The sequence below is a fragment of the Mobula hypostoma genome, chromosome 8 (genome assembly GCF_963921235.1).
Source record: "Mobula hypostoma chromosome 8, sMobHyp1.1, whole genome shotgun sequence".
NCBI lineage: Eukaryota > Metazoa > Chordata > Chondrichthyes > Myliobatiformes > Myliobatidae > Mobula > Mobula hypostoma.
In genome coordinates this window covers 151,389,452-151,413,725 of record NC_086104.1, presented here as the reverse complement: position 1 = coordinate 151,413,725, position 24,274 = coordinate 151,389,452, and the positions used below count along the sequence as shown (strand labels likewise).

At 43.4% G+C, this 24,274-nt stretch overlaps 1 protein-coding gene across 5 annotated transcripts in view; it reads left to right on the top strand.

The window, feature by feature from the left end:
* The window catches only part of LOC134351054 (tetraspanin-15-like), a 269,479-nt gene that overhangs the window by 219,280 nt on the left and 25,925 nt on the right, over positions 1-24,274 (top strand). For all 5 annotated transcript variants that reach the window (XM_063057074.1, XM_063057072.1, XM_063057071.1 and 2 more), the window contains one exon: positions 2,429-2,545. In XM_063057074.1, the coding sequence (XP_062913144.1) occupies positions 2,429-2,545 (117 nt within the window). The remainder of the gene's footprint in view (positions 1-2,428; positions 2,546-24,274) is intronic.

The window sequence follows — 24,274 nt, the reverse complement described above, 5'->3', positions numbered from 1 at the left end:
GTTGAATGGAAATATCCATGCAGGAACTGACCTGGTGGCCAAGAGTTCTTGGGCTACCTTCCTTTCCAAGCTTTCTGTCTCTCTCTCTCTCTCTCTTTCTACAGTTCTCCTTAAAATCTCTCTCACTAGTATCTCATGTGACTCTGTGATGTGTAGTTCAAATTTATTGTTATTCAGCCATATGCATGTATACTGCCAAATGAAACAATGTTCTTCCAGATCAAGGTGCACAACACAGTACATATAACTTGCACACAAAACATAAAGTAATATTACCACCAAAAAATTAACAAGCAATAAAATATATTCCAGAAGATTGACATTTCGCATAGGGTGCATTTACAACACAAGTTAAAAGTAAACAGTGTAACACGAATGGTTCTTCATACATGATGAGACCTGGGTGGCCACTGTTCCTTCTAAGAGGTGTGGCTGAAGCAGCCGCACAGTAACTGAAATGCTCCCGCGCACATAGCCTTTGTTTCCACGCAAGCTGGAATTTTCTTGTATGTAATGTTAATATAATTTTGAAAGTATATTAATATAATTTGGAAATTATGTTAATATAATTTTTAAATTATGCTAAAATAATTTTGAAATCGGTTAATGTAATTGTAAAATACCCTGTAATTAAACTGAAAGATCTGCTTGCATCTATTAAATTCTGACATGGATACTGCACCTATTATTCGATTCATTCAACGTGACTTGGATAATATATTTCCTGACCAAGAGTTAAGAGAACGGCAAGCTTTTGACCCCATTGCTATTGCAAACGCAACCAGTTTTGAATTTGGAAAAGAGAATGTTGTAGGACTGACAAAAAAATTACTCAGCTACTATTACGAACTACAATGAAAGCGTTGCCTCAAAATATTGCAGCAGTACTGTAATTTCAAATTTGTCATTTCTGAGTAAGTTAGGACTAGTTCAGTTAACACCTCCACTGACTGATATGTTGAACTACGTGCTTAGAAATGAAGAATTTGAAGAACTGTCTTGTTGACATTGTTGGAACATTACAAGCTTCTAACGCTGACTGTGAACGTGGATTCAGTCTTATGAATTCAATCAAATGTACACCCAGAAACAGACTAGAAGTGGAATATTTGAATGATTTAATGAGAATTAAGACAAATCTTTCATGTGTATGCAACTTGGATAGTGTTTATAGACAATGGATTTATAATACAGATGAGAAAAAGTTTACAAAACGTGAAAGATTTTCTTTGTTGTACTGTATTTCATTATACCCTTCAACTAATAAATAAGATCAAAAGTATATCATTTTTCAATTTCATTCTAAATAGGCAGTGTATACATATCACAAAAAATATACTTAAAATACCGTGCAGTTTTCAGGCCATGTAAAAATTTCCTGCACAGCTGCAGAGAAAAAAATAGAGGGAACTTGATAGTGGCAGGGAGTTCAGTAGTCTTACGATAGGGAAGAAGCTATTTCCCACTCTAATAGTGGGTGCAGGGCAATGGCACGAGGACTTGGACATGCTGAGAGAGTGGGCAAAGCGGTGGCAGATGAAATACAGTGTGGGGAAGTGTTGGGTTATGCAGTTTGGTAGGAAGAATAAATGCGTAGTTTATTTAACCTCTGCTGTCTTATTGGTGTTATACAGTACTGTATAACACATGTGTTCCTCAGACACTTTTATATAGCTAGGGTATCTAAGACTTTTGCACAGTATTGTATTTGTCAACATGGAACAGAGAGTGAGATTGCAAATCTGGCATGTTGGGATTGGTCGAAGTGGGGCGCTACGGGAGGGTTGTGGGACAGGTGGCGGAGAAGGAATGCCATGAGGTTTGCAGACACAGCCAAAGGCAACGCAATTTGATTCGAAACTATTGGTTTATTGAACACTACAGATTGTCTCTCTGGTGCTTCCCACTCCCTTCCCTCTCTCTTCCCCTTTTCCCAACCATGATTCCCCTCTCCCTGCCCCCTTCCCACTCTCAGTCCGCAATAGGGATCCATATCAGAATCAGTTTAATTATCGCTAACATATATCATGAAATTTGTTTTTTTTCTTTGCAGCAGCAGTACAGTGAAATACATAAAACTACTACAGTACTGTGCAAATGTCTTAGGCACCCAAAATATATAAAATGTATGTGTCTGAAACTTTTGCGCAATTCTGTAATTATTTATTGATTATTTGTTTGTCAACAGGTTGTCTTCTTTTGCACATTGGCTGTTTTCAGTCCTTGTTTGTGTTCAGTTTTCCATGGATTCTATTGTATTTCTTTGTTCTACTGTAAATTCCTGCAAGAAAATGTATCTCAGGGTAGCAAATGGTGAGATATTTGGACTTTGATAATAAATTAGCATTGAACCTTTAACATTTGTTGATAGATACCTTAAGAGAACTCCTTGTCCACAATGCTGAGCGATTATTGTTGTTTCACACAGCATTTTGAGGTTGACAAAGTCATCCATGTCCGAGGCTGCATAGATGCCATCAATTTGTGGTTCGAGGATAACGTCATCATCACAGTGGGGATACTCGCAGCCATTATCCTGCCACAGGTAACCTCTTGATTTAATTGTTGTGCTCATAATCTGCTGACAGAGCAGTTCCTAAACATCAGAGGCGTCATATAGTTACCAGGGTTCACTTTAGCCTTGGAGCATATGCTAATAGTGAACAGCTTACTTGGGATATAAACTCCATTCTTCTATTATCTTTCCTCAATCATTCCTTCTCCCAGTTCACGAGGCACCCCTTCCTTCCATGGGTTCTGAAGCCTCAAGTTGGGCTGATTGTAGATTTTTATTTATTGGTGTTTAGGGCATCAGTGAAGGTCCCTCTATTTCTGGTGGTGTCCAGGGCTTCCTTCATCACGTCAGTGGCTTCCTCTCAGTTTTCAGTACTGTCAGTAATGCAAGTCCTGGTGGAGACCCAGGAATATTGTCGCACTCAGATGTCGAAGGATCTTTCATTGCTTTACCAGTCAGGGTTGTCAGTCTGGAGGACCGGTGGACCACTGTCTGGCCCCTACCCTTTGATTTGGTTTGGCATGGCTGACCCTACCAAGAGCCAAAGTATAAAGCCCTGACTCCAGCCAACATAGCTCTCCAGGTCATTGAAACACACAAGCCTCCAAACCCTACAACAAAGAAACCCTACGCCAAACCCTCCAAGGTCCTCTTGGAGGTGTAGAATATTAAGAGACAGAAGAATCCATTCCAATGGCAGTGACACATTGCACATTTTGCAGGAGAGTATCTTGTTGAGATATGGGGTGTAAGTACTTCGTGGGATGTTGAAAAAAGAGGGTACTGGTGATCTGTGCAACCACAGGTTTAGGACCATTGCTGAAAAGGATATGGACAGATGATGCTGTAACCAGCACTGTGGTTTGAAGAGCAAAATAGATGGGAAGATATTTTAGAAGAAAGATATTGGAATTACGCACCAAGATGCAGTGGAAAGCTTATCTTGTGTACTGTTCATTCAGATCTGAGGTGCAAAGGGAATTGGAAGTCCTCATGCAGGATTCCCTAAAGGTAAATTTGCAGGTTGAGTCAGTGGTGAGGAAGGCAAATGCAATATTAGCATTCATTTCAAGAGGACTAGAATATAAAAGCAAAGATGTAATGTTGAGGCTTTATAAGGCACTGCTGAGGCTTCACTTGGAGTACTGTGAGCAGTTTTGGGCCCCTTATCTAAGTAAGAATGTGCTGACACTGGAGAGAGTTCAAAGAAGGTTCGCAAAAATAATTCTGGGATTGAATGACTTGTCATATTAGGAGTGTTCATGGCTCTGAGCATGTACCCACTGGATTTCAGAAGAATGAGGGGCGGATCTCATTGATGATGATGATGATGACGTCAGCTCAGGCCTGAGAGACCAGCGTTGGGCATTTTCATGCCTTACAAGGCACAGAACGAGAGACTGTGTGGCGCGCCATTCCTCACACAGACACTTCGCAGTATCTTTCTTCATTTTATGAGGTCGAGTTGCGATCTCAACACTCAACCCGGCACGGATGGAAAGCATACTGGGGAACGGCCCAACTGGGTTCGAACTCGGGAACCTCTGTTCCGGAGTCTGGCGCTGATGTCACTGCGCCACCAGCCGAGCTCATTGAAACCTAGCAAATATTGAAAGGCCTCAATAAAGTGGATATGGAGAGGATCTTTCTTATGGTGGGGAGACTAAGACCAGAGGACACAACCCCAGAATAAAGGGGCATCCATTTAGAATGGAGATGAGGAGGAATTTCTTTAACCAGAGAGTGATGAAACTGTGGAATTTGTTGCCACAGGCAGTTGTTGAAGCCAAGTATATTCAAGTCAGAGGTTGATTAGTCAGGGCATGAAGGGATGCAGGGAGAATACAGGAGATTGGGGCTGAGAGGGAAATGGATCAGCCATGATGAAATGGTGGAGTGGGCTTGATGGGCTAAATGGCCTAATTTTACTTCTATAGCTTATTATCTTATGGTCTTCTGATCAATACATTACACATTGTATTGATGTAGTACAAGGTAAAACAATAACAATGCAGAATAAAGTGCAACAGACACAGAGAAAGTGCAGTGCAGGCAAATTCTAAGATGCAAGATCACAATAAGGTAGATTGCGAGGCCAAGAGTCCAACCTATCATACTAGGGGACCATTCAATTGTCTTATAACAGTAGGGTAGAAGTTGTATATGCTTTCAGGCTTTTGTATCTTTTGCCCAGTGGGAGAGGGGAGAAGGCAGAATGCCTGGGGTTGACGGGGTCGTTCATTATGCTGGCTACATACATATAGAGACGTTGTAAAAATCTGTTGGTATTTAATATTGTCAAAGAGTGAACATGGTTGAGCAGTGCAGGACAGCCATCTTGAGCTTCTGGTTGGTTGGCATTTTAACTCCCCTCCCCACCCCTACACTGGCCTGTCCATCTCGGCCTTCTCAGTTGACATGCTGAAGCCGAGCTCAAACTGAAAGAACAGCGCAGTGGTGTGAGCATAGTGTTTTTCACTTTAGACAACCCATACCCTGAGCACTCTCATCCCACACACTCACTTGTCCACTTGGGTTTCTCCTCTCTTCGTTCTCCTTTCCTATCCCCTCCCTCTTCCCCTTACCTTCCTGGTTCTGTCTGCTTATCACTCCCGATCCTTTACCAAACATCTACCAGTCTCTGTCCAGTGTTATGGGGAGACTGGGATTTGGAGGGATAATAAGTCAGCCATATTGGAATGGTGGAGCAGACTTCATGGACCGAAAGACTTATTTCTGCTCCTATGTCCAATGGCCTTATGGTCTGACAAGCACAAGAAATTCTGCAGATTGTGGAAATCCAGAGTAACACACATAAAACACTGGAGGAACTCAGCAAGTCAGGTAACTTCTGTGGAGAGGAATAAAGAGATGACGTTAGATACTGCCTGACCTGCTGAGTTCCTCCAACATTTTACATGTGTTACTTTCCCCTCGCAATCCTGATGCAGGGTCCTGATCCGAAATATTAACATGCACCTTGCCTCCACAGACATTATTTGACCTGCTGAATTCTTCCAGCATTCATTTTTTTTCATTCTGAACAAATCCAGTCTTGTAAAAATTCATATTTGTACTTATTTAGTTACTCCCTGTTATTCCTCTGGCGTTTAGGGCAGCAATGAAAGTCCTCCATCTATGTCTGTCCTTGGTTGCACACAGATATAGAAGGATTCTTCGTTGCTGTTTCCATAATAAGCTTTTTTTGATCAGTCAGGGTTGTTAGCCCAGAGCTGAACCCCTGAACCTGGAGGTCTGATGGGGCACTCTTAGTCTGACCTCTACCCTTTGACCTGTTTGGCATGGGTGACCCTACCAGAAGCCAAAGCACAAGGCCCTGACTCCAACCAACATTGCTCTCCGGATCATTGAGGCACGCAAGTCTCCAAACCCAACGACATGGTTGTGGTCTACTTGGAGATTATATATGTATGGTCCTCTCAATTAACATGACATGAATACTGGGTATTTTAACAAACTGTATTCTAAGCATGAACTATAATTGCCTGTACACTCTCTTATGATCTTCTTTAAATATATTCCTTAGGAGACATTTTCGCAGTCTTGATGAGCTTGTGAGTTTTGAATTGTTAAGCTAAATATTAGTGACAAAGTTGCACGTTGAAAGCATTGCTGTGGAAGTATGCAATGGTCCTATTGCTGCACCTTTCCTACAACACTTAGTCGTTGGTTCTGTCCAGTCTGAAGGGAACTGACCCAAAATATATCATCACATGCCTTGTCGTATAACATAGGTGATCTTGGTCCCATGATCATGATTATTCTTGGCAAATTTTTGCACAGAATTGGTTTGCCATCGAGGTCTGGGAGGTGTCTTTACAAGACGGGTGACTCCAGCCATTATCAACACTCTTCAGAGATTGTCTGCCTGGCGTCACTGGTTGCATAACCAGGACTTGTGATATGCACCAACTGCTCATACAACCATCCACCACCTTCTCCCATGCCTTCAGAGATTCTGATCAGAGGGCTAAGCAGGTGATGCACCCTGCCAAAGGGTGACCTGAAGGCTAGCAGAGGGAAGGAGTGCCTTACACCTCCTTTGATAGAGACATATCAACACCCTGTCACCCGTCCAAAATGTATAAAATATGAAATTGGGGAAGATCTCCTCCACAGATAAGCTGGAGCTAAGGGTGTGAAAATTGCAGTTATGAAACCAGAACAAACTTGCATAGTGCTAAGTGAAATCTAACATTGGCAGAATCAGAATCAGGTTTAATATTACGAACATTTGTGCCTTCTTCATAATTGCATCGATATGTTGAGCCCAGAATAGATCTTCAGAGATGCTAACACCCAGAAACTTGAAACTGCTCACCCTTTATCCCCCAATGAGGATTGGTGTGTGTTCCTCTGACTTCTCCTTCCTGAAGTCCACAATCAGTTCATTGGTATTACTGATTCTGGGTGTGAGGATGTTGTTGTGGCACCATGGAACCAGCCGAATCTATCTCACTACTGTATGCCTCCTCGAACACCCTCTGAGATTCTACCGACAAAGGTAAAAGTCTGGATGTTCAAAGCAGGGCTTTGATTTCATTTCAGATTCATTGCTTTGTCAGTCTAGCTTGAAAAGCCAGGAGCAAATTTCGTGAAATGTGGATTTTTGATCTACGGGTGCACTGATGCTGAGCATGGGCTAATCAATAAATAGTTAAGAAAAGCTGTGTTTATAAAGGAGGAGTCACTTGTAATCTGCTTGGAGTGATACCACTTTCTGTCTGGGCTTTGAAAACTGTGCATTTTTGAAGGTAGCATTCCTCATCTCGTGTGGCCATCCTGAGGGCGTACAGCAGTAATTGATGGCAAGTGTTTTCATTGTGATTAATCAGCAACCTGAAAGCAGTATCAGGGTTACGGAGTAGGATGCTATCTCTGTGCAAAGCCTGTTTGTGGATTGTATCTTGGATGAGTGTAATGTTATTTAAACTGTTCGCTGGGACATTTCAAAGGTATTCAGAATTGGCTTGCCTGCAGAAGGCAGAGGGTGGTGGTGGAGGGAATACATTCAGATTGGAGGGTTGTGACCAGTGGTGTACCACAAGGATCTGTTCTGGGACCTCTACTTTTCATGATTTTTATTAACGACCTGGATGTGGGGGTAGAAGGGTGGGTTCGTGTCCAGTTCTGGTCGCCTCACTATAGGAAGGATGTGGAAGCATTGGAAAGGGTACAGAGGAGATTTACCAGGATGCTGCCTGGTTTAAGGGAGCTAGGGCTTTACTCTTGGAGAGCAGGAGGATGAGAGGAGACATGATAGAGGTGTACAAGATAGTAAGAGGAATAGATCGAGTGGATAGCCAGCGCCTCTTCCCCAGGGCACCACTGCTCAGTACAAGAGGACATGGCTTTAAGGTAAGGGGTGGGAAGTTCAAGGGGGATATTAGAGAAAGGTTTTTTACTCAGAGAGTGGTTGGTGCGTGGAATGCACTGCCTGAGTCAGTGGTGGAGGCAGATACACTAGTGAAGTTTAAGAGACTACTAGACAGGAAGATGGAGGAATTTAAGGTGGGGGGTTATATGGGAGGCAGGGTTTAAGGGTCGGCACAACATTGTAGGCCGAAGGGCCTGTAATGTGCTGTACTATGTCCTAAAGGTAGCTTGGATCTAGGATGTCATGGTCCAAGGGCTTCATTCTAATTCTATGAACGGATTTTCTCAGACCTACTGAAGGTTTCTGACTTAAAAAAGCCCAAGGACTATTTTTTAATCTTTTGTATGATGAGTACAGGCAAAGATTAGGATGTTAGAAGAGGTACAAGGGTGAATTTGAGTTTTTGAACAATGTTTGATTCGAAATATAGATAGCCTACTGCAAATTAAATCAGAATCAGAGTCAGGTTTATTATCACTGATGTGTTTTGTGAAATTTGTTGTTTTGTTAATCAGTACAGTGCAAGATATAAAAATCTATAAGTTACAATAAAGAATAAAAGACATAAATGGAGCAAAACTGGAATAGTGAAGGCTCTCGACCCGAAAGGTTGATTGTACTCCTTTCCATAGATGCTGCCTGCCCCGCTGAGTTTCTCCAGTTCCACACATTTTGTGTGTGTTGGTTGGATTTCCAGCTTCTGCAGATTTTCTCTTGTTTGTGAATAGTGTTCACACACACACACACACTCACACTCACACTCACACTCACACACACACACACACACACTCACACACACACACACACTCACACACGCAATAAAACACAAAATTACTTTACAAATTGTCTGGAATCACAGGATGTTAGAGAGGGGCAGGTCTCTCTAACATATTGTGGTGAGCATTTGGTCCATGATGACAGAGGAGAAAGGCATGGTTAGCTCAACAGCTGTTTTTATTGCGATACACAAAAACAGACCAGTTGCTATGACCCGGGGAGTGAATCCATTCAGTCTCGTACAGAGGGGGGAGGTAATTATCACACACCCCAGTTACAGTCAGGGAGACCCACAAACACATGCTAAAATGTAACACTAAATGAACTTGAACATCCCACCATAATTCCACAGAAGCATTTTACCGCAGTAGCGCTGGTCATTAGGAATACTGGGGCAGGCTGTTGACCATACCCTACCCCTGGGGCACCACAATACTGTGAATGGCAGAAGGGAAGAAGCTGTTCCTGAAATATCGAATGTGCATCGTTAGGCTCCTGTGCGCTCCTCCCTGATGGTAGCATTGAGAGGAGAGCACAACCTGGATGTGACGGTCCTAAACGATAGGTGCCACCTTCTTGAGGAATCACCTTTTGAAGACATCATTAATGATTGTGGAGGGCTGTGCCTGTGATGGAGCTGACTGAGTCTATTGCCTCTTGCAATCCTTTGCGTTGGAGCCTCCATACCAGATGCTGATGCTCTCCACAGTATACCTGTTGAAATTTCTCAAGACTTTGAATCTCTACAAACTCCTAATGAACTATAGCCACTGGCATGCCTTCCTCATGATTGCATTAATATGTTGGATCTTCTGAGATGTTGATGCCACAAACTTGAAACTGCTCACCCTTTCCACAGCTGATCCCTTAATGAGGATTGGTGTGTACTCCCTCGACATCCCCCTCCTCAAGTCCACCCTCTGACTCTCAATACAGGAGCCCCTCGGGGCTGCGCACTAAGTCCCCTCCTTTACTCCCTGTCTACCCATGACTGTGTCACCACCCACCGCTCCAATCTGCTAATTAAATTTGCTGGTGACACTACATTGATTGGCCTAATCTCAAACAATAACGAGGTGGCCTACAGGGAAGAAGTCATCTCTCTGACACAGTGGTGTCAAGAAAACAACCTCTCCCTCAATGTCACAAAAACAAAGGAGCTGGTTGTGGATTACAGGAGGAATGGAGACGGGCTAGCCGCTGTTGACATCAATGTATCTGGGGTTGAGAGGGTAAACAGCTTCAACGAGGCCCTCACAACAGCGCATCTTTCACCTCAGACGGTTGAGGAAGTTTGATATGGGCCCCCAAATCCTAAGAACTTTCTACAGGGGCACAACTGAGAGCATCCTGACTGGCTGCATCACTGCCTGGTATGGGAACTGTACCTCCCTTAACCGCAGGACTCTACAGAGAGTGGTGCGGACAGCCCAGCGCATCTGTACTTGTGAGCTTCCCATGATTCAGGACACTTACAAGGACAGGTGTGTAAAAAGGGCCCGTAGGATCATTGGGGACCCAAGCCATCCCAACCACAAACTATTCCAGCTGCTACTATCTGGGAAGTGGTACCGCAACATAAAAGCCAGGACCAACAGGCTCCGGGACAAGCTTCTTCCACTAGGCCATCAGACTGATGAACTCTATATTACATTGACTGTTCTATTTATTATAAATTATTATAAATTACTATGATTGCACATTGCACATTTAGATGGAGACGTAACGTAAAGATTTTTACTCCTCGTGTATGTGAAGGATGTAAGGAATAAAGTCAATTCAAATTTAATTCAGTAAGTTCTTAGTTCATACTGATGTTGAGTGCAAGGTTATTTTTCAAAACCATTCAACCAGCCATTTGATCTCACTCAGTCCTCACTGAGTGAGATAGAGTGGTTGGGAACACACACCAGTCCTCGTTGAGGGATCAGAAGTGGAAAGGGTGAGCAGTTTCAAGTTCCTGGGTGTCAACAGCTCTGAGGATCTATCCTGGGCCCCACAAATCAATGCAGTTACAAGGAAGGCACAACAGCGGCTATATCTCCTAATGAAATATAGTGAGAGGGCAAACTGGAACTCAAGTCCACTTGAGCTAAGTGTTGCCTTCTCCCTTTCAATTCTGCCTGAGTTCCACCCAGACCCAGTCTGTCATTATCCAGTCCGGATGATCCTTCTGCCTCGGTGCTAATCCCTGCTGTCTACTTCCCCACACAAGGTTCGCTCTGCCTTCTTAGCCTGTTGCTCTATCCTGCCATAGTGGCCCTTCATCCCGGTATATTCTAGCCACTAGTTCACCCTACAAGATCCGCATCCCTGTCGGTCCCCTTCCCCTTCCCTTTCAGTTCTGCTTGCACTCCACCCTGCCACGCCTGCACCCCTTTTGACAGATCCAGTCCGGATCATCTGTCTGCTTCCGGACTAATCTCCGCCCGCTGCTACCGCATTCCCCTGCACAGTTTGTTCTCCTTCTCAGCTAGCTGTACGTTCCCGGGTTAGCAGCCCTGAGGCTCTGCCCTGGTTCACGCCACATGATCTGCTAGGCCGTCACCCATGTAGGTCCGTCCGAGATACTCCTTGTCCTTTCTGTGAGCTTATCATATATTCATGCATAATATAGAAATAATACTTCCAAATTATTCCAATAATTGAAAAGGTTGGGTGCAGGCAGCAGGGCCCAAACACAAGAGAGAGGAACGGGCCTATGTTTGGCCATATACCGAAGCAGACTTGGGGCCGAATTCAAGTGGCAGGGCCTGGATACAAGAGTGAGGAACAAGCCAATGACTGACCCTTTTAAATGCCGGGCCAGATTGAAAAGTCCGCGTGTTGGGGCCTGAGGCAAGGGTCAGGTCAGTGTTCAGCATGCTGCTCCACGAGGTTTACTCATCTCCGCACTGATCTGAGGCTGTGGCCTGCAACTAACGGGCTCCTGGACCAGCCGCAGTGATGAACTGGCTTCATGGCTGTGGACTCACTTTATGAACTTTAGTTCTGTGTGTTATTTGTTTACTTTTTAAATCAGAGGTCCCCAACCTTTTTTGCACCGTGGGCCGGTTTATTATTGATAATATTCTTGCGGATCGGCCAACCCCGGGTGGGGGGGGAGGGGGGGTAGGGTTGCCAACGGACATGAGTAGCAGTCGAATACGTAGTGTTTACCCCGAGAAAGACTACCATGACCATGAAGCCTTGCGCGGGCACCAGTGTGCGCATTCGTGACTTGCACATGCGTGTACGTGCCGATTTTTTTCTACAAATCGCTTTTGGTGATTCTGTTCGGGGGGTGTGTGTGTTAATCATGACTGGAATATAAGTGATAAGTCAACTATGTAATTTATAAGTGGCTAATACACTCAATTTCGTTTCTAAAAGGGTTTATCTAACGAATTTAATATTAAACACACAGCGCATATTTTCCTCACATGAATATAGTGATAAGTCAATTATAGGTCACTTATAAGTCAACAGCATCATTACATTTTAAGTAATGTTTGGATATTAAACACACAGCACATATTTTCCCCATATGAACATATAAAATCATTGCAACACACCAATATCGCTGAATCAGTGGGAGCCCTGGGCTTGTTTCCCTGCAACGAGACGGTCCTATCGAGGGGTGATGGGAGACAGCGATACTCGAAGGGGGTTCCTTATGTCCAGTCTATTCCGCAATTTAGTTTTCGTTGCATTCATCGCAGAGATATGTTGGAAATGGAAGCAACGTTTTCAGTGCTTTCGTGGCTATCTCAGGATATTTAACCTTGACTTTGATCCAGAATGCCGGCAGAGATGTTATGTCAAACATACTTTTTCAGCCCGCCGTCATTTGTAAGTTCGAGGAGTTGATCTTCTTCCCGCGCTGACATGGATGACGCGTGCGTAATGACCTCACGTGCGTTCAAGCTCAACAGTGGGCATGACAGAGAATGAGGAAGGGTGCAGCTGACTCATATTGCCAAATCATATCGTTTCCTCGCGGCCCGGTAGCACATGCTTTGCGGCCTGGTGGTTCGGGACCGCTATTTTAAATACTTGCATGATTTTTTTGGGTGTTGATGGTCTTTTTTTTTAATAGGTTCTATAGGGTTTCTTTGTTTTGTGGCTGCCTGTAAGGAGATGAATCTCAAGGCTATATATAGTGCACATACCTGAGTAATGAATGTACTTTGAACTTTGAACTGCACACTGGAGTTGCGTCTTATGCACATACCTGAACAAACATTCATCTCCACATTGCCAGTGGCTTTGATTATTGCATTTTCAATTCTCAGGCTCACCACTTACTTTCAGTGAGGAAATTATCAACATCGGTCATGCAGCAGTGCACAGATGTGTCAGATAGGCCACCGACGTGTAGTTCAGTGCAGGATGCACAATATCTAAATTGTGCGTCCTCCACTGAAGACACAGGAGCAGTATTAGGCCATTCAGCCCATCAAGTCTGCTCCACCATTTGGTCGTGGCTGATTTATTTTCCCTGTCAACCCATTCTCCTGCCTTCTCCACAAAACCTGTGATGCCCTTACAAATCAAGAACCTATCAACCTACGCTTTAAGTACAAGCAGTGACTTGGCCTCCACAGCTGTGTGTGTGGCATCGAATTCCACAGACTGACCATGCTCTGGCTAAAGAAATTCCTCCTCACCTCTGCTCTAAAGGCATGTTCTTCTATTCTGAGCTGTGCCCTCTAGTCCTTGAACTCTCCCACTATCGGAAGCATATTCTGTACGTCCACTCTATCTGGACCTTTTTAATATTTGGCAGGTTTCAATGCGATCCTGCTTCATTCTACAGTGAATACAGGCTAAGAGCTCCTTATAAGTTAACCTTTTAATTCCTAGGATCAATCTCATTAACCTCCTGTGGACTCTCTCTAATGCATTGTTTTATAGATGTGGGGCTCTAAACTGCTCACAATACTCCAAATGTGGTCTGACCAGTGCCTCATAAAGCCTCAACATGTCATTCTTGCTTTTATATTTATATTCTAGTCCTGTCCTCTGGAAATGAATGCGAACATTGCATTTGCCTTCCTTACAACAAATTCAACCAGCAAATCAAACTTGATGGAATCCCAATTTGTGTGTGATTAACTGAACAAGCATCATCCAAGTTCCTGGGTATTTATTTATAGAGATACAGCACAGAATAGGCCCTTCTCTGCACCCCCCAGCAACCCACACGGTGGCGGGGGGAACATGGAATCTCCTTACAGACAGCGGGAGGAATTGAACCCAGATCGTCTGTATTGCACAGCATTGTGCTAACCACTGTTGCGCCGTGCCACCTTAGCGTTGCAAGGTTGCTTTATGGGCTCTTGTTTTACAATAACATGAGGTGGCATGGTAGGGTAGTGGTTAGCACAGCGCTTTTCAGTACAGGCAACCTGGGTTCAATTCCCGGCACTGCCTGTAAGGAGCTTGTACGTTGTCCCCATGACTGTGTGGGTGTCCTCCCACCTTCCAAAGACACATGGGTTAGTAGGTTCATTGGTCATTGTAAATTGTCCTATGATTAAGCTAGGGTTAAGTCGGGGGATTGCTGGGCACCATGGCTCAAAAGCTGGAAGGGCCTATTCCATGCTGAATCTCAATAAATTAATACCAATGAGACACTTGTTCCCCTTTAATATGGGATTAACAGTTTGTGTATCCCAGAATATGAAATTTAGGAAGAGCAATTTTTTATACAGAGTGTAGGATTGTAAGCTTGCTGTGTTAGAACGCACTTGTCATCAGTAGCATGATGGTCACCACTCTTGCTGATGACTCAGAAGTCTCACAGGACTTGAGCAGGAACATCTTCATGGCAACAACGAAGCAGCGCTCTGCTGTTGGATCCTTTGTCTTCGGAATGAGATGTCAATCCAAACATTGCTCACCCAGGTCAATTTGCAAAATATCTTGGCTCTATATCAGGGGTTCACAACCTGGGGTCCACAGACCCCCCCCCCCGCCCCACTTTATGGTATTGATCCATGGCATAAGAAAGGTTGGGAACCCCTGCTCTATATCAATGAAAGCTAGAAAGTTTTCCCTTCTGTCCCAGATACAGTTAATGTCTTGTTCAACAATACGTAAAGAAAATTGCCATCCTGCTTGCTGTTAAACATTACTCTATATTCGTGCTTATCTGGCCGTAACACTTTGGTGTGTTCTAAGACAATAAAAAGCTCTAATGAAGATTAGTTTGTCTTCCTTTACGATGTGCTCAACAGTTTCTGGCTCTGTATTTCTCACATTCAAAGTCATGAGAAGTCTTTCCAGTCTCTGTCCTGAAGAATGTGGGGAATTTGACAATGGAAGCAGAGTTCAGTTCAGGGCTGTTAAGATACCTGACCAAAATCCAAGGTCTTAAGAAGTTTTTTTTGGGCAGACTCTTTGGCTAAACGAAGTGTTCTGCAGGCTGAAGTAGCAGTGCATAGCTGAAAGATAGTTTCTATGCAATGTAGCTATTTTGTATAACTGATGGCATTCAGCCTTTGGGGATCCTCCTGCCCTTTCACTCCCAGTGGTAGGTGCACTGGTATTTGATAACCTGCCTTGATGGATGTGACGTTGAGTAGATTACTTGCCCTAAAGAGTGTGCATTGTGCATTTGTTCATAATCAGTTCTCTTGAAACTAAAGAATGATCCTACAGTCATACTGCTTGGTTATTAGCAAAGACGGAAAGGGCAGACAGGATGACAAGGTAATGAAGCCATTCAGCTGATTTTACTGCAGGCTAATGCATCACTCTCTTCACTGAATAAATAATACTCAGGAAATCAATATAGCTCTGGACCATGAGAAATTCTGCAGATGCTGGAAATCCAAAGCAACCCACACAAAGTGCAGGAAGAACTCAGCAGGTCAGGCAGCATCTATAGAAAAGAGTAAACAGTCAATGTCTCAGGCCAAGATCCTGCATCAGGACTGGCTAAATCTGAGCCTGTACTCATTAGAGTTTAGAAGAATGGTGAGCAGGGGGGGGATCTCATTGAAACCTAAAGGTTCTAAGGTTCTTTTCAGAATGGCAGGTGGTGACTAGTGGGGTACCGCAAGGCTCAGTGCTGGGACCCCAGTTGTTTACAATATATATTAATGACTTGGATGAGGGAATTAAATGCAGCATCTCCAAGTTTGCGGATGACACGAAGCTGGGTGGCAGTGTTAGCAGTGAGGAGGATGCTAAGAGGCTGCAGGGTGACTTGGATAGGTTGGGTGAGTGGGCAAACTCATGGCAGATGCAATTTAATGTGGATAAATGTGAAGTTATCCACTTTGGTGGCAAAAATAGGAAAACAGATTATTATCTGAATGGTGGCCAATTAGGAAAAGGGGAGGTGCAACGAGACCCGGGTGTCATTATACACCAGTCATTGAAAGTGGGCATGCAGGTACAGCAGGCGGTGAAAAAGGCGAATGGTATGCTGGCATTTATAGCGAGAGGATTCGAGTACAGGAGCAGGGAGGTACTACTGCAGTTGTACAAGGCCTTGGTGAGACCACACCTGGAGTATTGTGTGCAGTTTTGGTCCCCTAATCTGAGGAAAGACATCTTTGCCATAGAGGGAGTACAAAGAAGGTTCACCAGATTGATTCCTGGGATGGCAGGACTTTCATATGAAGAAAGACTGGATGAACTGGGTTTGTACTCGTTGGAATTTAGAAGATTGAGGGGGGATCTGATTGAAACGTATAAGATCCTAAAGGGATTGGACAGGCTAGATGCAGGAAGATTGTTCCCGATGTTGGGGAAGTCCAGAACGAGGGGTCACAGTTTGAGGATAGAGGGGAAGCCTTTTAGGACCGAGATTAGGAAAAACTTCTTCACACAGAGAGTGGTGAATCTGTGGAATTCTCTGCCACAGGAAACTGTTGAGGCCAGTTCATTGGCTATGTTTAAGAGGGAGTTAGATATGGCCCTTGTGGCTACGGGGGTCAGGGGGTATGGAGGGAAGGCTGGGGCGGGGTTCTGAGTTGGATGATCAGCCATGATCATAATAAATGGCGGTGCAGGCTCGAAGGGCCGAATGGCCTACTCCTGCACCTATTTTCTATGTTTCTATGTTTCTATTTTATTATGAAGGTATGTATATGGTGTACAACTCTGAGATTCTTCTTCTCCAGATAGCCACAAGACAATGAAAACTATGCAGGTCAGTTCAAAGAGAAGCAGCAAACCCCATCCCTCCTGCACAAAAAAAAGAACAGCAACATGTTCATCAACCACCCCCCAAACCCCCTCCTCCTGCACAGAACGCAACAAGAACATTGGTCCCCAAATCTCCCTCCCCGCACAAAAAAAATAACAAAAACGCAACAAGAACATTGACCCCAAAACCCCCCTCCTCCAACAACAACTGAACCTCTTGACCATGTCTGCATGCTTTCTATGCATTGAGTTGCTGCCAAATGATTGGCTGATTTGATATTTGCATTAACGAGCAGGTGTACAGTTGTACCTAATGGAGTGGCCACTGACAGTATGTCATAGAACCAGTAATTTCAATTACTTTCATCCCAGCTGGCACTAGTTTTGTGTTCGGCTATTTAAAGCTTGCTTTGTTTCACAGTCATTTATTCACTTGGCTTCCCTACCTCTGAACTTTCGGAATATGAGCCAGTTAAGCTCTTCTCAAAGACAACTGAATGCAGCCATCTGCCTCTGTTTGACCAGTCTCTCTCTCTTTCTAGATCAATGCTGCCAGAGTCTTGGGTCTTGGGCAAGGTTTAATCGATACTGCTTATAGATTGGACTCTGTAGATCATGTTATGATGTGTATCTGGTTACTTCTTTTTAAATTGCAATTTTGTGCAATTTGTCTCAGGGCAGACAGGCTCTGCAGCATGCAGTTAATGAACGACACAGCACTAAATTAAACTGAACTGAGCTAAACTGAATATTCATAGACTTGCAATGACTTTGAGGTTTGATTTTTTAAAATACTTTGCGTTTTTTACCATTTGCACAATTTTTTTTTCCTGCACATTGGGTGTTGGATGTTTTGCTTTGAATGGGTCCCATGATGTTTCTTTGTTCCTTGGCTGTCTGTGGGAAGATGAATCTCAGGGTTGAATACTGTACACATACTTTGATTAATTAATGTACTTGGAATCTTTGAACAGATTGTGTATTATCTACAGTGGGTTCTGGTTAATTGGGACACATTTTGGGCCAATTAAGCAACTGCCCCAATTAGCCAAAGTGTCATGGGAATAGATAAAAGGCATAACAAAGGCAAACTACCCTTTAACTGAGTAACAAATTATGGATTTAACTGAAATACAGAACAAATTAGAACACTATCAATACTTCCACAGTACTGTAAAACTATGTATTAGTTCCTAATAGTTATTAACAGAGGAATTCATCTGCTGTGTTCTTTTGATTGACTGTAAATGAACAAAATTAGCACAGACACCTTGTGCAGATAATGGACTAACTTCATTTCCTTCCTGCATAACATCAAAATAAAAAAAAACAAGATTTATCAAAAATCGCTGCTTTTTGAATCAGCATCCATTGGCCCAAGTCGATAACGTAAAGCAAGCACACGCAACTAACGCTATTTAAAAACTGTTCGCTCTGTAATGTCTGACTGCCGCTCCTGACATCTCCAAGCATAAATGCTTGAAGCCAAGCAAAACATTTCTGAATTGTCGTACTGTTCATTTCTCACCAACTAATAGTGACAAAAATCACTGCATTTTGAACACAAACACAGGCAACTAGCGCAACTTAAAACTAATTGCTCTAAACATGGTGTAGTGTCTAACAGCCACGTGGCGTGCACGCAACTGATATCTGTTCGGCAACAGTCCCCTGTCCCAATTAAGAGGCATAGTGTCCCAAATAAATGAAGGGAATCCCAGCTATTTTAGTGATTTTGTTTTTTCGTTCTTTGAGAGTTGTTTCAAATAAACTGCTGCCCCGATGGCCTAATTAACTGGAACCCATAATAGTTCGTTTTGCATTAGATTTAAGTGGTGCATGTGGCTTTATGATCTTCTGCAGAACTGAACGCAGTGGTTTTCCATGCTTTAGTAATAAACGCACTCATACATAATAGCAATAATAAATGTAGTATCCATAATGACATCTCTGTCAGTGTATAAGATGTTCAATTAGCATAACAGATATTCCAATATCCTACAAGTGATTGTGCAACATTCTTTGACAGCACTGCTTCCTGTTAACGTTAATCCTGAGGCAGCTTATAAGCTAAAGTAGATTTTTATCCTTTCACTGTAATGTCTTTTTGGCTTCCGTCCACATAATTGAACTTCCCACAGAGACCTGACGAGTCCTTAATAATCTCAGTAAACTCCTCTTTTTGAGAACTCATGCCATAACATTATAAGGCATAAGACCATAAGACAAAGGGTAAGATCATAAGACAAAGGAGCAGAAGTCGGCCATTCAGCCCATCGATTTGGCACAGGAACAGAGTTAGGCTATTCAGCCCTTAGAGTCTGCTCTGCTGTTCCATCATGGCTGATTTATTACCCTTCTCAATCTCATTCTCCTGCCTTCTCGTCTTAACCTTTGATATCCTTACTAAACAAGAAGTTTTCAAACTCCGCTTTAAACATACCCAATGATTTCACAGCCATTGGGTATGCCTCTACAGCTGTTTGTGGCATTGAGTTGCACAGACTGGCCACGCTGAGACTAAAGAAAATTCTCCTCAACTCTGTTCTAAAGGGACGCCCTTTTATTCAGAGGCTGTGCTGTCCTGTCCAAGGAAGCATCCTCTCCACATCCACACTATCTAGGCCTCTCAATGTTCAACGCCAACCCAAAAGGGAGATCAACTCTTGCAAACTCTGAGGATAGTCCCTTCCCTCTCTCATGCTAGAATGGCTCAAGCTAATTTTGTCCCTCTCTGGTTTGCTGCAGCACTTACAGGGCCATCAGTGACAGGGGATCGTGAGAGTTATTTATTGAGATGCAGCACAAGATAGGCCCACTGGGCCCTTCGAGTCACACCACCCAGCAATTCCCTGATTTAATCCCAGCCTAATCACAAGACAATTTACAATGACCAACTAACCTATCAGTTGGTACGCCTTTGGACTGTGGAAGGAAACCAGAGAACCTGGAGGAAACGCACGTAGTCATGGGGAGAGCATACATATTCCTTACAGGTAGCAGTGGGAATTGAACCCAGGTCACCAGTACTGTAAAGCATTGTGCTAACTACTACAATACAGTACCGCCCGAGTTATGATAAAAGACTCAACCCAGTTAGGCCCAAGCACAATTGTACCTCATTTTGTTCAAAACAGTTTGCAATAAAGCAGATTTCAAGTTAGGACCGGAATGAAAATGGGTAAGAGTGTTTCTGACTTGGACCACCAGAATCTGCAGACCCAAGGGTGTCAGCATCAATGGATTGAGTTCAGGAGTCACAAGGTAATGGTGCAGCGCTATAAAGCTTTAGTTAGACCACACTTAGAGTACTGTGTTCAGTTCTGGTCACCACATTATAGGAAGGAGGAGGAGGAGAATTAGTATAATCCACAGTTTTATTATTGTATTGCAATGTACTGCTGCCACATAACAACAAATTTTACAACATATGCCGGTGATATTAAACCTGAATCTGATCGAGTCTGCCCAACATTTACTAAGAACTTGGCTGATCTGATTGTGACCCCCAACTCTACATTCTACACTGTGATTCCCCAACTCTATCTACCTTTGATAAACTTCCATCCCCTTACATATTACCTATCTACCCCTCCCACTCCAGTCATTCTCTCTTCCCCTGTCCCATCAGGCAGAAGGGACAAGAGCTTGAGACACCTACCAAAGGGTCAAGAATAGTTTCTATATCAATGTTATCAGACTCTTGAACGGTCCTCTCTCATGCTAAAGTTCAAAGTACATTTATTATCAAAGTATGTTTACGTTATACAACCTTGAGATTCGTCTCCTTACAGGCAGCCACAAAACAAGAAACCCAAAAGAACCCATTTAAAAAAAAGTCCAACAAACACTCAATGCACAGAGAGAGAGAAAAAAACACAAATTGTGCAAACAACAAGAGCAAGCAACGGCATTCAGAACGAAAGTGAGTCCAGAGACACAAGGTGCAGAGCAGGCCCACGGCCTCTGCCTCAGTTCATCACACGTTGGAGCAAATTGTCACAGAGCTAAAGATGGTGTCCCGATCCACCTCTTCATGGTGGCACTTTATTTGTCCTCCAGCTTTGCACTTTTTCTATGGCTCCAGCACTATAATCTACATTGTTTTTTAAATACTACTTTGATATATTTATATACAGCATGTAATATTCTGTCTGGATGACATACAAACAAAAGCTCTTCCTTGTATCTCAATGATGTACAGGCAATGATAAGCCAATTACCAATATCAAGTCTTCAAAGACTCAGCTTCCATTACCTATTGAAGAGCAAATTCCAATGTGCACCAAGAGTAAAGTTTTCACCTTCTCTCCATTTTAATTCATTTTTAGACTCATTTTGACTCCTAGTTCTAGAACCTCCCTCAAGAGGAAGTGACTTGGTATGGCAACTGTTCTGCATTGACGGCAGTAAACTGCAGAGAGAGTTGTGGACACAGCTGAGAACTTCACCATCCAGCACCCCACCCTACCATGGACTCTGTACTTCTCACTGCCTCAGTAACGCAGGCAGCAAAATCGAAGACCCCCACCTCCCTGGACATTCTCGCTTCTCCCCCTCTGTCTGAATGGGCAGAAGATACAAAAGCCTGATAGCACATAAGACCAGGCTTAAGGATAGCTTCTTACCCCGTTGTTTTAAGAGTATTGAATAGTTCCACGATGAGATGGACTCTTAACCTCACAATCTACCTCATTATGATCTTTCACCTTATTGTCTACCTGCACTTTAATTTCCCTGTGGCTGGTACACATTGTTCCGCATTGTGTTAATACTTTAGCTTGTTCTACCTTAGCGCACAATGTAATGAGTTGATCTGTATGAACAGTATGCAAGATGAGATTTTCACTGTAGCTCACTACATGTCAAAGCAATAAACCATTTCCAGTTCCCGTTTTAATTCCAGATGTTCTCTCCACATTATTTTGTCAATACCACTCAGAATCTTGTGTGTCTCAAAGTACTTACACAGCGAATAGTAGGGCAAGAGCAAAGGGAACTGGGAATAAGTGACATCACAGGTTCGTTCTTTATATGCCGTGTCATATGATGTGGGTGATCATGGTCTTTCCATGACCATGATTGTTCTTGTCAAATCTTCCTACAGGAGTAGTTTGCCATTGCCTTCTTCTGAGCAGTGTCTTTACAAAATGGGTGACCCCAGCCATTATCAATACTCTTCAGAGATTGTCTGCCTGGTGTCAGTGGTCACATAACCACGACCTGTCATCTGTTCCAGCTGCTCATTTCGACAGTCCACCACCTGCCTCCATGGCTTCACGTAATCGGGGTTAAGCAGGCGCTGCGCCTTGCAGGCTAGCGGAGGGAAGGAAACCCTTGCACTTCCTTTGGTAGAAATGTATCTCCACCCCTGACCCCATCCCTTTGACATATTGGGCTTCATAAATCAAGACATGTAGTACAGGAGTTGATACATTATAATGAAGTTGTACAAGATGTTGGTAAAGCTGAATTTGGAATATTATGTGCAGTTCTGGTCTCCTACCTACAGGGAAGATATCAATAAGTTTGAAAGAAGGCAGAAAAAAATTACAAGGATGTTGCTGGGAGCTGAGGATCTGAGTTATAGGGAAAGGTTGAATAGGTTAGAACATTTTCCTTGGAGCATAGGAGAAAGAGAGGAGATTTGATAAGGGTATACAAAATTATGAGGAGTATGGACGGAATGAATGCAGGCAGGCTGTTTCCACTGTGGCTGGGTGACACTAGAGCTAGAGATCATGGTTGTAGGGGGAAAGGAGAAGGATTTAAAGGGAATCTGAGGGGGACCTCCTGGAGGACCACAACCTTGACATGGTTTGGGGGCTTGCATGCCTCAGTGACTTGGAGAGCTATGTTGGCTGGAGTCAGGGCTTTATACTTTGGCTCTTGGTAGGGTCACATGTGCCAAACAGGTTAAAATATAGATAACACACACAAAATACTAGAGGAACTCAGCAGACCAGGCAGCATCTATGAAAAAGAGTAAACCTACAATGTTTTGGGCCGTGACACTTCATTAGGACTGGATGAAGGAGATGAGAAGTCAGAGTAAGAAGGTGGGGGGAAGAGATGGAAAAGAACAAGGAAGAAGGTGAGAGGTGAAACTGTGAAAGGAGGAGGGGTGAAGTAAAGAGCTAGGAAATGAACTGGTGAAAGAGATAAAGGGCTGGAGAAGGGGAATCTGATAGGAGAAGGCAGAAGGCTGTGGAAGAAAGGGAAGAGGGAGAAGCACCAGAGGGAGGTGATGGGGAGGTAAAGAGATACAGTGACAGAGGGAAATGGGAATGGGAAATAGAGTAGCGGGGAGCAATTACCAGAAGTTCAAGAAATGGATGTTCATGTTATAGGCTACCCAGACAGAATGTAAGGTGTTGCTGTTCCAGCCTGGATGTGGCCTCATCGCGGCGGTAGAGGGGGCCATGAACTTACATGTTGGAATGGGAATGGGAAGTCGAATTAGAATAGGTGGTCACCGGGAGATCCTGCTTTTTCTGTTGGTTGTTGAAGTGGTCTCCCAGTCTACCTTGGGTCTCAAGTAAAGGCCAGATTAAGAGTGGTCCACTGATCCTCCAGGTTCAGGGATTCAGCTGATATTTAATTACCCTAACTGGTAAAACAAAATTGTTACGGAAGCAGCAGTGAAGAATCCTTCTACATCTGAGTACGGTGCTATTCCTGAGTCTCCACCCAGAACTTGCATGGCTAACAGTTGTGAAAACCAAGCTACAGACTTGATGAAGGAAGCCCTGAACACTACCAGAGATGGAGGATCTCCATTGCTGCCCTAAACACCATCAGCATAACGGGCAGTAGAGCCTGAGGGAGATCTTGTTCACTGAAAGGATGTTGTGAGAGTGGTGCCAGCAGAAGTGCTAGGTGTGAGTTCAATTGTAAAAATTAAAAGCAGTTTGGATAGTTACATGGAAGAGAATGGAACAGAGGGACATGATCCAGCTGTAGGTAGATGGGACTAGGCAGAAGACCAGGACAACATGAACTGGATGGGCTGAAGGGCCTATTTCTGTGCTATGGTTGTCATGTACAGTTTAACTAGGTCTTCTTATATACAATAACAAACTGCAACAAGTTCAGAGTGGATTAAATTATATGCGCATTTATTACTTGCAAGGGAAGGCCTACATCTATATGTTAAATCGTTGGAAAGTAGCTTCAATCTTACAGCTCAGAACAAACCATTTTTGGACTTTTACAAAGATCAGTAATTCATCAACTTCATGACTTTGAGTTCATTCCATCCTATAATGGCATTCCTTCATTATCTGGACTTGTGCATCTGTTCTTTTAATCAGTTCATTTCTCTTTTGAGGCTCCTCCGCCCATGACAACTGTGCCCTTTTTTTCTCTGTTGTCAAGACACTAACTGCCATAATGATACATCCTGATAAAAAAAACCCACCCTGCTTGCAAGCTAAACCCTT